Source organism: Gossypium raimondii, chromosome 7 (genome assembly GCF_025698545.1).
Source record: "Gossypium raimondii isolate GPD5lz chromosome 7, ASM2569854v1, whole genome shotgun sequence".
Classification (NCBI taxonomy): Eukaryota; Viridiplantae; Streptophyta; class Magnoliopsida; order Malvales; family Malvaceae; genus Gossypium; species Gossypium raimondii.
Genome location: NC_068571.1, coordinates 51,735,697 through 51,748,838, shown reverse-complemented (window position 1 = coordinate 51,748,838; position 13,142 = coordinate 51,735,697). Strand labels below are relative to the sequence as shown.

The 13,142-nt window shown below is 28.2% G+C and overlaps 1 protein-coding gene and 1 long non-coding RNA gene across 2 annotated transcripts; both read left to right on the top strand.

Moving 5' to 3' along the window:
* Positions 1-4,777: 4,777 nt before the first annotated feature.
* LOC105799858 (ethylene-responsive transcription factor ERF017) lies at positions 4,778-5,753 on the top strand. Its single transcript, XM_012630678.2, has one exon. It carries the CDS (start codon positions 4,880-4,882, stop codon positions 5,522-5,524), a length of 645 nt encoding a protein of 214 aa, XP_012486132.1. The 5' UTR covers positions 4,778-4,879; the 3' UTR covers positions 5,525-5,753.
* Positions 5,754-7,476: 1,723 nt separating this feature from the next.
* LOC105803196 (uncharacterized) lies at positions 7,477-9,861 on the top strand. Its single transcript, XR_008198087.1, has 3 exons — positions 7,477-7,794; positions 7,882-7,952; positions 9,605-9,861. It is a non-coding gene; the product is annotated as an uncharacterized LOC105803196 (long non-coding RNA).
* Positions 9,862-13,142: the final 3,281 nt, after the last annotated feature.

The following is a 13,142-nucleotide window of genomic DNA, read 5'->3' as shown; positions in this document are numbered from 1 at the left end:
CATCCAAAATGTGACAAATTTTAAATTCAAAATACCAACTAAATATGATGGGCGAAATTCAGTGACAAAGTATACATTAACCAAAAAAAAATCAATTATTCTAATTATTTTGGACGGTTTGGCATTTCCTTTCCTTCCCTTTCTATTAATATTATGTGAGTTGTAAAATGTGAAGCACTTACCAATAAGTTTTTTATTAAAGGGTTATAAACATAAGATTATGAATTTAAACCTTAAGGGAAAAAAGTTAATTGGTTGTTTCGAAATAATCACAGTGCTTAATTAAATTAGGACACGACTTCACCGAGGAAACTGAATCAAGCCATTCGTGGTCATTGTTTTGTCATTAAAAGACAGTAATAAGAGTACCTGGTCTGACTTTGCAAGCGCGTAACTAGCCACCGCAGTTCCTTCTTTTTTCTTCAATATTTCATTTTCATTCGCTTTCAAGCAAATTTACTTTTTTCACTTTTTGGATTACTAGTCAACTATCTGTCTTCCACAAGGCATTTCAAAATCATTCTCATATATTTTAAAAAATTCCAAGATTATTCCACAACAAGATTGTACGGATTAAATCACTATTTGAGATATTAACTTAACAATTCTTTTCATATTATAGCTTGGTTTTTTTTTCAAGTCAAGTTCTAAACTTGACAATTGTTCTTACATTGAGTTTTGAACATTTAGGCCTTGAATTTAGCAATTATTCTCGTATTGAGGCTTGAACTTTAGAGTTTTCAAATACTAATTTAGATAATAATAATAAAAAGGGTTCAAACCCTAATGTGGTAAAAACTGCTAAATTCAAGACTTAACTTGGATAATAAAAAAGTTCAAACCCCAATTTAAGAACATTTTCACGTTCAAGGCTTAACTTAGACAAAAAAATTTAGACCCTAACTTTTAAAAGTTGTCAAGTCTAGACTCCAAATAGTAATTTAACTCATACTAAACATTTAAATTTTAAACAAACATTTTAAAGAACCCTTTTGAGCGTCACTCTTGAAAAGTAATGTTAAACTAGCACTACTTATTAAAAGATGTGTTTAGGAACACAAATCCCGATCCTCCCCCAATTTACTTTTTATTTTATAAAAGCTTTACTAATAAATTGTTCCTTGAATTATACTCAAATTCTTAAAGATTTTTTTTATCATAAGTGGTATATAAACTATTAATTTTATTCTAATTTACCCAAAAAAATACGGACGAACAAAAACATGACATTGCTTGTATTTAATAATTTAAGTACCACTGTAAGGACCAATCTGAGAACTAAAGTATATAAATTTGTACTTAACTGTACAATACCATTTAAATGTAGCACACTGGTTCCCCTTTTTGACTGCTAAACTTTTTGCAGCCATGTAGGACATTCCTAGTTTAGCTGAACCCTAAATTGGGACCAGTGGGTCAAATGAGTATCAAAATAGAATAAAACTTGTTATTATAAGTAAATACACACAATAAAGATGGAGACATTGCTTGTGTCAATGAAATTATGTAATTCTAGAATAAGTGAGACTATTCAAATAAATAAAACACCATTTCCATTAATGAAAACAAAGGCAACATGCCTCATTTGACTCCCTTCTGTTTTTGTTTCAAGGCAAAAAAAAAAAAAAAAAATTTTTGTCACTAGCCATACGGGAAGATGACAAAATCATTTTTAAAATTGGTATAATAATAACTTTAACTCTTAACATTTATACAATGTGTCAATTTAGTTTTACAGATTATGTAATGTGGTCTTTCTTTTTCAGTTTTACTTTTCTTTATAACCCTTTCAGCTAAAAAGTTAAAAATAAATAAATCTATCAACTAAATTTGATTGGAAATATACTAGAAAAGGAAACACTAAAAAATCCAAGTTAATGATTTTCATCTTTTCTCATTTTTTTTTAAAATTAACCTTTAATGTCACAAATAAAAGTAGAACTGCAAAAAGACAAAAACACCAAATTACAAAATGCGTAAATGTTGAAGGTTGATTTTTTGAAACCAAGACTAAATTGACACAATGTATAAATTTCAAGGGTTAAAGTTGTTATAATTCCATTAACGAGGGTGACCAGAAAAAGAAAAATTCAAATAGTTGGATGACAAAAGAAAAAGTCAACTAAATGGATAATCATTTTGTAACTTTTCATTATTTAGTGATAAAAAAAATACTAATAACTAGGTGACTAGTAGTACAATTTACCCATTTTTGGTTTTCACTATAATCGGTACAAACTTAGACAACGACCATAAAGACTACACTTATAATGTGAACTCAGGGGGCAGGGACCATTATGTTCTTTTTCAGTTTTAGGGTCTGTTTGATTGTCAGTAAAATATTTTCCGTAAAATGATTTCGGGAAAATGTTTTACTTTTCTGTAAAATGGTTTACTGGAAAATATTTTCTGGTGTTTGATTGAATCTGTGTAAAATATTTTCGGCTGTTTAGCAGATTTCCTTGAAATATTTTTCGAAAAAATTGTTTTTACATATATTGATATGTATTAATAAATTTTTATATTTTAAATTATTTTACATATATTGCAATGATTTATTTATAATAATACTCAATTATTAAGCTACAATATTAATCGTTATAAACTGAAAAAATTAATATCAAATAAATTATTTGTAATTGTGTTAAAAAACAAGTATTGAATAATTAAAAAACAAGTTATTGGAAAATCGATAATGTAAGCAATTTTCTTCGAAAATGAAGGAAGGAATGAAGGAGGCGATAGAGAGGAGAGCAAGGAAAATGTCTTACGAAAATTGAAAGGGTAAGACATTTTCCCTAAAATGTAACCCATTTTCCCTTGTTTTGGAGTTCATTTTCCAAATGAAAAATGTTTTCCGCCAATCAAACGCTGGAAAAGTTGGAAATGATTTTCCGGAAAATCAATTCCTTCAATCAAACAGACCCTTAGAATCCCCACCCCACTTCTTAGGATGCGTTTCGACCATTATTATCACAATCAGATTTTATTTTTTCAATTTTAAAAATCTGTATATATTATAAAATTTAAGAAAACCCAGTTTTATATTTTAATCAGAAAATTAATTAGTTGTCTTATTTACTCAAATTAATTCATGACGGTTGAATTATGTCAAATGAAAGTCTTCGACATAATGATTCTTTTGACCCTTCAATTTTATAAAAAATTATTTTAGTTCTCTATTTAATTTTTATTTTTAATATTTAAACTTACATTTTTGTTAAATCATCTCAAAACGAGTGAAATTCTCAACGTTTGTTACGTGGATGACACATCATCATTTAATTATTTTTAAAAATTAAAAATATTTTTAATTTTATGTTTTCAATAATTTTAATGATTTTAAAAATATTTTTATTTTTTAATTTTTAAAAATTTAAAATAATTAATTATTAACGCGTCATCCACATGTATGTCACATCAACAAAGTTAAAAATATTAACTTTTCCGTCCATTTTAAGATAATTTGATAAAACACAAATTTTAAATTCTAAAAGACAAATAATTTTTTAAAATTTAAAACCAGATAAATCTCTCTCGTGGTTTATACCTACGAATCATAATTTAATGGTGAAGAGTGAAGACTTGTTTATATTGCTTAAAAATTATTTATGTTGTTTTCATACTATAATGGTATCATATATAACCTTTATATATCATTAACTTATATAGAAAAGAAAGGCCTTTACTTGATATGTGTTAGAATCATTTTTTACTTTTTTTTTTGCATTTTATAGGAAAATAATCAAATATTATTTTATCTCTCTACCATGTTTACCATGAGATAATATATTGTAGGATCAGTTGAACTTGAGTCTTAATGTTAAAAACAAAAATAATAATATTTTTAAATATAAGTTATAATTTAAAGAAAATTATTTTAATATTTTAATCAACAGAAATTAGGGTTAAAATTAATTATTAATGTGACATAAAAAATAAATAGTATCATGCAAGTAAGAAGTTCTCATAAACTGACAACAGAGTAAAAATAATATTTTAATTAGTATTTTTATTAAAAATTATTTGACTTTTTTTTAAAGATTCATAATTAAATTTATCATTATATATATTTTTTATTCTTTTACTTCTCTCCCACGCGCCTTCCAATAGACTGCAAATAGCATCCTGATTTCTATCACATGAGGGGGGATCTCCTGGTGACCGACCCATCACGGATAACTTACATTTCCCACTTCCTCTTAGACTATTATTATTATTATTATTATTATTAGTAAGTTTTCTTAAAATATTTTTATTCATTTGTAAATTTTTTATTTAATTATCGGTTTTAAATTTTTTAACAATTAATATATAAAAAATACGACATCATTAATTTTTGCTATGAAAAGATTATATGACAATAATGTTATGAAAAAAGTTCACAAGCGAATGCAAGGTCCAAAATTAAATTATACAATTTTGGTATATACTAATGCATGAGTTTATATATATATTTAAAAGATTTACAAAGTAAGTTTACCGTTAAGCCGATAGGAGAATGTGATTGATAAGTTGAGGACTCAATTAAAATTTTTTGAAGTTTGAGGATGTATAATGAAATTATTCCAATTGACAGATAAATAAACTCACTGCATTATATATGCACGTGGTTTTCGCTTACGGTCCCTACCGCGTTTCTTCATAATTTTTGGCCTTCCAAAAACTTGCCACGGATCGGCGCGCTCTTTACTCCTCTTCAACACGCTTAAATCCCCCCTTCAACAAAAAACTCCCCCCATCTCCGATCCCTATATATAACTCGCACAGAGCCGCCATTTTTCATTATCCCCAAGCTCACTCTCACCATCCATTTCTCAACTCACAAAGCTCAGGGATCTTTTAAACAGTTTAACCCCCCTCCAAAAAGAAAAAATACATGGTGAAGCCAACACAGACTGAGGCAACCACGAACCATGGCTCGGACCCGACCGGTAATGGTTCAAAGTACAAGGGTGTAAGGAAGAGGAAATGGGGGAAATGGGTATCCGAAATCCGACTTCCCAACAGCCGTGAACGTATTTGGTTAGGTTCTTACGACTCGCCGGAAAAAGCCGCTCGGGCATTCGACGCCGCTCAGTATTGTTTACGTGGCAATGGAGCAAAGTTTAACTTCCCCGATAACCCACCGGATATAGCCGGTGCAACGTCACTTGGCCCACATGAGATCCAAGCCGTGGCGTCTAGGTTTGCCAACGAGTCGGTTAATAACAACAATGCGATGACGGACCGGACTGTAGAACAATACACGACGTCTTCGTCGGTTACGGTGTCGGACGGTGGAGTTGCGACGCAAGTAGAAAGCCATGAAACGAGGACGGATTGGTCCTCGTTTTTGAGCATGTTGGATTCCAATGAAGGGATGTCGTCCGATTATGGGTTTTATCCAGGGCTGGGTCATTTACCCGGCGATCATTTCTATCCTCCTCCTCCACCGCCGCCGGTTGATGAATACATGGACGATGATCAAAACTACGTCGGCGACGGTTTTTCCCAGCACTCATCGTTTCTTTGGAACTTCTAAACCAAAATTTTCAGAATTACAGTACTTTGTAAGTGTAATATCAGTGTTTTTTAATCACCCTTTTTATCGGAAAACTACAGAAATTTAGCTGGATAATCAGGAATTTGGTGAATTTTAGCTGCCGGAATCACTGATTTTTTCCCAGTTATATACTGCAGGTTTGATAGGTTTTGACTCTTTATAATTTTTTAAATATATAGGCTTGTTTGTCTTTTGTTACTTATAAAAATTTTTTCGATAATAAATCAATAATTGTACGATAATGTTTTAAACAATTGATATTTTAAAACTAAAAACTAAAAACTGAAAATTTCGTGATGGTGATGTATTTATTAAATAATAATATATTTTTATTTTCAAGAAAAAATCAGGGTAGAATTCTATTTCCACTTTAGCATTTAAATATTTTATAAAAACAATAATAATATTTTTGTCAACGGATAGGATAAAAGTTCATAAAGTATTTACCATAAATAAATTTATAAAAGTCAAAATATAATTCTTAAATATAACTTCTTAAGAGTTTTGATTTAATTTTCTAAATTAAAATTTTGGAAATTTCGAGTTACGACACGATTTATTGATATGTTTGTTAAGTTCTGCTATGCTATCTTTGCTCACTCATTATTTTTTTATAAAACTTGCAATGTATCATGAAAAATATAATTAATTAGTTGAATTATTTCACAATTTATTACCGATTTATCCAAAAAAATACAAAACCTAGTAATGTAAATTGAACAAAAATTATCAAATATTTACTTCTAATAATCATTTTTCTTAACCTTATGTAATAAATGAAAAGAAGCCCTTTTAAATTTATATATTATTCATTTCCTTGATTCGAAATTAAATTTGTGATTGAATCGATTTTAATTCATTCTATACAAATTAAATAAATTATTTAGAAATTTTAAAATAAATTAATTAATTAATGTGAAAATCTAATAGTCTTTTTAAGTGCCCCACTACTTATGTGGAACCAACCCAAAAAGGCCAATATCAACAAAAGTCAAACCCTAATAAAATTAGTAACCGAAAACCTCTTCTTTTTCCTTTTAAAAAATAAAAATCAACGATTATCCGGTAGTAGTAGAAGATGAAGAACGTGCCACAATCGTGAATCAAATCTTATACAGAAATTTTATTGAAATATTGATTTAAAAAGAGAAAAAAAAACAATTAATTTATAAATTGATACAAGATGGTTAAAATTGATTTTTTTAATTTTTAATAATTTTATTTACTTTAAATAAATAAACTGATGAAATAAAATATTTATAATTTAATCGATTTATAATTTAAATAAAATATTTATAATTTAATCGATTTGATAACTCATCTAATCATGAAAATATCGAAAAAATTGGAAGGAATTTGCGAAGAGGAGGGTAAGTGAAAAAAAAGCAAAAGGAGAAAAAGGAGACCGCCACCTGAACTGACCTCACTCGCGAGTCACGCGTCGAATCATACAAAAATTGTAGCAATTAATAAGGTTACAAAATAAAAATTAATATTTTGAAGTCAAAGCATGTAATCATTGCTCACGTTGAAACCAATCGTCAGCGTTTGTTGCATCATACGTGACATCTTCATAATTGGTTAAATTCTGATTTTGGTCTCTCTTAGTCCTTTATAATTTAATTTAATACGCATTAGTTATCTATTTTTATAGTCTCACTAGTTAGTTCAAATAATCAATAATAAGATGATTATTTTCTCTAAATTCATAATTCTGATTTTTTGTATGCGTTAAAAATAATTTTTTTAATTATGTATGCATTTTAATTGAAATTTTTAATTAGATTAACTAATAATGTTATAAAAGGAAAAAGATGAAGTATAAAAACTAGAGGGATCAAAATTAAAATTTTTCCAATTAAAACACTCCAGTTTTGAATCTCTTTTCCTTCGTAAAATAAAAGACAAAATAGTTTACCATTAAAAGATTCCCTTAAGCTTCACTCTTATCAACTCCGATTCCGCGATCCTTCCTAGTCTTGTTCTTTTCTTAGCTCGTCTCCGATTCGTTTTATGTCGTTGTTGCCGGCGATTAGGTAAAACGTCGGGAGAGGAGAAATGGTGCGTTGTAACGGGCGGTAAAGGCTTCGCCGCCGGCCGTCATTTGGTTGTTGTTCGAATCGCTGATTTGATTTATAGCATTGATCTCGAATCCTACGAGGAGAACCGAGTCCTCGGCGAAGGTTTAAGGTCCGGTCGTGCTCACTACATTTCTACTGATCTTCGCCGCGAAGCTCAAATACTCGGAGGTCTCCGATTATTTCGAAAATCGTATTTATTTCTATATTATTTATCAGTAATATTCTTGTTGTAATTGTTTTTAATTCTGGTTGTAGGCTTATAGTAGCTTTGAAAGGAGTTGAGGTAGTTTTTCACATGGCGTTTCATCAGTTTGTTAATCTTCAAGGTAAAGTATATGTAGTTTATGAGATTTAGAATTTATTCAAATTTGCTGTTGTTAAATATTTTTGCAGCAATCTAAAATTGTTACTATGGCTTGCATTCAACTTCTCAATGAGATTTTGGCTTAAAATTTTGATTTTGTTTTATTTTGATTTATTTATGGGTAAACTACCAAAATAATCACTTTTGTTTGGCTCAGATTACATTTTAGTCACTTATTTGAAATGTTACATTTTAGTCACTTATGTTATCACGTTGTAACATTTTAGTCAATGAGCCGTTAGTTTTCATTAACGTGTAACGATAACTGATGTGTACGTTAAATCATCATTTCAAACAAAATTCTAGGTTAATTTATACAATCGGTCCCCATATTTTTCGCTTGGAGCAATTTAATTTTTTCTTTTATGTTTTTTAACTTTCTTTCTTTTCCATTCTCTTATGCTTCTCCTTTGTTTTCCTCCCTTCTCCATTTCTTTCAACGTAGTTTTTCTATGTTTTATTTTTTTGAACAATTTAATTTTTTTCGAGTGAGGCGAGCTTGTGGACTAGTTACAAATGGAAAGCATATAAAAACTATGTTAAAAGAAATGAAGAAGGGAGGAAAATAGAGGGAGAAGCATAAGAGAATGAAAAAAAAAATAGAAGAACATAAAAGAAAATTTTTAAATTGTTGAAAATGAAAAAATATAGGGACCAATTGTAAAATTTAACCTAAAATTTTCATTTGAAATGATGATTTAACGTGCCACATCAACTTACCGTTACACCATTGTCGACAATTAACGACTCAGTGACTAAAATGTTACAACACAATAACGTAAGTGACTAAAACGTAACATTTCAAACATAAGTGACTAAAATGTAACCTAAGACAAACAAAAGTGACTATTTTGATAGTTTACCCTTTCTTTATTTATCTAGAAATGTTTTGGTTTGTAAGTTTAAATTTAATTAGTTGTTTAGTACCGTATGAATATAATGATTATTACCGATGTATCTTATTTCAATTTTTCGTTTAATTATAATCTGTAACTCTTAAAAAAAAAAAAAGGCATTCAACTTAAAAGTGAGTAGCTTATTTGGCAGAATGATTTGTTCATATATAAATTTTGTTCATTGTGGACACTATTAACAAAATTATGGTGGCTGTAATTATTTGCCATTACTTTTGCTCTGTCAATGAAACAGAGTGTTTTCTCTCTACTGCTCCTTAGCTTCCTTGGAGCCATATTATCACTTGGGACTATGTTATAGCTACAGGTGAATTTAGTTTAGAGGTCTTTTTATAGAGACTTGATTATATTAATTTTTTTATTATTAAATAGATTAATTTAGTCTTTATATTATTAACTAGAACCAATAAGTTTAAATTAAAATAGAATTAACATTTACTATTTAGAGTTAATATTTTTAAAGTTTTTATGGTTCTGTAAATTAAATATTTTATTTAGAATTGAACTGCAATTGAAAAAAAATAAAGGGATTAATTTGATCTAGCCCCTATAATACAGGGACTTCTTAAATACTTTAACCTATAGGTATGTCTCAAGACGATTGATGCTTTAACTCTTTGGATTAATATGAAGGGGTTTGGGCTTTACTTACCCATTGCATTTGTGTTCGTAGTTAATTTTGGGTTTTAATTGCATGAAGGTTGGAACACTGAAACTTATATCAAGGAGTTATTTCTCAAGGTTGGGTTAATGGAGTGAGCAAGAGGCATGGTTGTCATTACAAAGTTGATTCTTAATTATAGATAACATTATGCCATTCTTGTCATGATTATCTTGATTTTGTTATTTCCAAGTTTATTGAAGAGATAACAAACATGAATTATAACTGTTTCTTTAGTACATATTATAAATTGAGAGAAAAGATAACAACAACAAATTTTAATTTTTGATTTTTGATTTTTGAGATGCCAATAAAAAACTTTAATTATTGTCACAGAAAGCTTAATGAGCATTGATACTATAAACACATGTTTGCTCTTAATGTCTCCATGAAGCTAATTGCCATGAAACATTAACATATAAATATTAATAACGTGGCCTTAACTCAGTTGATGGAGGTCTTGGTCCACGTTATACATATAAAATACTAATGATTATAACATTTTCATCTACTTTTTCTCAAAATTATATGATTTTTCACGGTAAAAATATTATGGAGGTTTTTGTATTAAGAGGTAAATTAAATTTTACTCCTTCTGCTAAAAAAATGGACAATTTAATCATTATACATTACATCAAAGAACAAATTGATACTTTTGTTAAAAATTTCATCAATTCCTACTATTTAAAACTGGTCATTGTATGTCAGTCTGAGATACACGTGGCACACTGCATGCCGTTATTTGGTTATTTTGTCAGCTATGCCCGTGTTTAATAGCAGAAATGGATGTAAAATACGTTTTCCATATGTAAGTTTGACGTGTTAAACATTTTCAGAGCACTGCAAAAGTTACAAGAAGGGTGATATCTTTCTCAGCTTACACTTGTGGAAACAGAGCTCAGATCTCAACCAGCCCCTCCTTTAGTACTTAACCAGCTTTGTCAACTGACTCTCTTAATCACTCAACTTGCTAATAATATTCTAAACGTGGAATCTCCTCAGCCCTTGAACCAACCTGTAGTAGACATTTGGTCACTAGCATAGACAGATCAAATTCATACTATTATCTAATCTACAAGTAGTATTAAAATTTAAAAGTCTACATAAAAAAGAGGAGATTATAACAAAAGATTCAACCACAGCCAGGGAAGGTTTCTTTTATTTCACCGGAAAATGACAGCTCCATTGACACCTTCTTTGTCTTTTTTAACCTTCCACTAACTTGATGATCTCTCGAAATGCTTGGGCGTTTGACTTATCTTAAACAACACAACTTTCATAATATATTAGGGGTCTAGTTCGCCACAAACATCATACATTAAGGCTACATAATTGGATAGGGGTAAAGTTAAGGATTTTATTTAAGGGGTTAGAGATAAAATTATAAAATTTTAGAATTAAAATTAAGATTTTATATAACTTAAATTTAATTATTAAATTTTAAAAATTTTAAAATAGATATTTTTTTCATTTAATTAAAAGCTAAAGAAACTTTAAATTGATTGTTTGAAATTTTGGAGGGCTCAAAATATTATTTTCCTTTATTAAAGAGGTTTCTTAGTCCCAGTTAGTCTCTACTTGTATAGAATTGAACCGAATAAAATGAAAAAATTGTATTAATTGAGTTGAGGAATTCTATTTCATCATTCTAACTTAATTAAAACTTCTTTTTTTTGAAATTGTCGAAACTTAAAAGATATTTTACACTGTTTATTATTTGAGTCATTCATAAAGATCAAATAATTCAATTAAATTCAATTTTTTAATTAAATCAAGTTTTGCTTAATCCTGAAAGTGTTGAAAATATGTATTTTTTTTTATTTTTCTCTAAATATTTTATTTGTTTGGAGAAATATATAGCTTCAAACAAGAAGATATGACACGAGTTATGTTCATTGGCCCACATCACTCCATAAGCACTAAATAATTGGACAGCTTCAGCATTTTCTGGGTGGTCTGGTCTGATATAAGTAATCGGTTGATTAAATTTAAAAATAAAAATTAATTTTATCGATTTTATTTTATTTTTAAATCTGAAATTAAACTATTTGAAATAAAATTAATTACACCGAGTGGATTTTCCTGCATTGATTTAGACGAAGAATCAATTTAACCGAAATTTTATGTATTTTTAAAGATTATATAAAATTAAATTAAATTAAAAACACTATTAATTACAATAAAGGCAAATTCGATTAACAAAAGCTATATAAATATGAAAGCAGGGTTTAAATTTTTAGTATTTTGGGTTTATTTTTGGTTTGAGTTTGAGTATGGATTTGGGTTTAAGTATTATAAAAATATAAATATAATATGTATTTTTAGACTTTATAAGTGGGTTAAACGGTTGATAAAATGTGTTAGAGTTGTGTGATCCAAATTTTAAGAATTGCTTGCAAGTCAAGTTAAACAAAATATATCTTCTTTCTAGAATATTTAGTATTTATGAGAATAATATATTTAACATTTATTAGCATAATATACTTGACTTTGATTATAATTAGGTTTTTTCAACCTATAAATAAATGTAGTTGGAACTCCTATTGTAATCATTCGAATTTGACGTAGTGAATTTTTAACTTATACCGTTAGTATATATTAATTTTGCCTATAGGAGTTATAATTTTCATTAAAATTAAAAGTTCTGATTTATTATCAAAATAAGACATAGTGATGGATACGATTCTTAACTATTATGTGTATGTTGTGATGTTGTTAGTATAAAAGAATTTTTAAACTACATAAACAATGTATGAGCATAGGTGTATCAAATACAAGTATAATTTTACAGAAAACAGAGTCAACAATGCTAAAATATATATAATTATTGGTAGATGATGTAGTTGCTTGGTGCATGCTTCTTATTTTATATATGAGAGTATGATAAGAACCCAGATTTAATAATACTTTTGACCATGGAAAATGACTTGTAACTGTGAACAAGTAGAAGCTCCAAATGACCCCCTCCCCCGTTTTGTTACTTTCACATTACGTAAACCCAAAACCCAATATTGCAAAAGCAAAGACAAGCAATCATGTATACAAGATGAAGAAGAAGAGACAAACAGGTGTCCCTAGTTCCTGCCTCTCTTGCAATAAATGCAGAAAAATATGATTTTGGATTAAGTTTTGGAGGACTTAAATAAAAATTTTAAATTTTTTAGAGTTTAATGAATTTCTTTTGGAAAATTGAAAATTTTTGTGAGAGCAGTGAGATTTTTCAAAAATTTAAGAGATTTAATTGAAGATATTTTCAAAAATCGAGGGCCTAATTTGTACCTAATTTTTGTGAGAGGAGTGAGATTTAATTTTATTTAAAATTTGATATCTGATAGTTACTAATATATTTGTTATGTTTTACTTTTAGATTTTGGTTTCTTTTGATATTTTGATAGGATATATAAAATTATCTATTCAAATTTGACCTTAATATTTTGAAATTTTCGATTAGGTATATCCAATAAATCAAGTAAATATTTAAATATCAAAATTGATTAATTTTATTAAATTGATTAATTTTACTGATAAGTGTTAGGTATAGTGATAAGACACATTGTACTCTAAAAAATAGAGGCAA

Coding starts and splice junctions, on each gene's coding strand:
- LOC105799858 (XM_012630678.2), top strand. CDS start 4,880: ATGGTGAAGCCAACACAGACTGAGGCAACCACGAACCATGGCTCGGAC.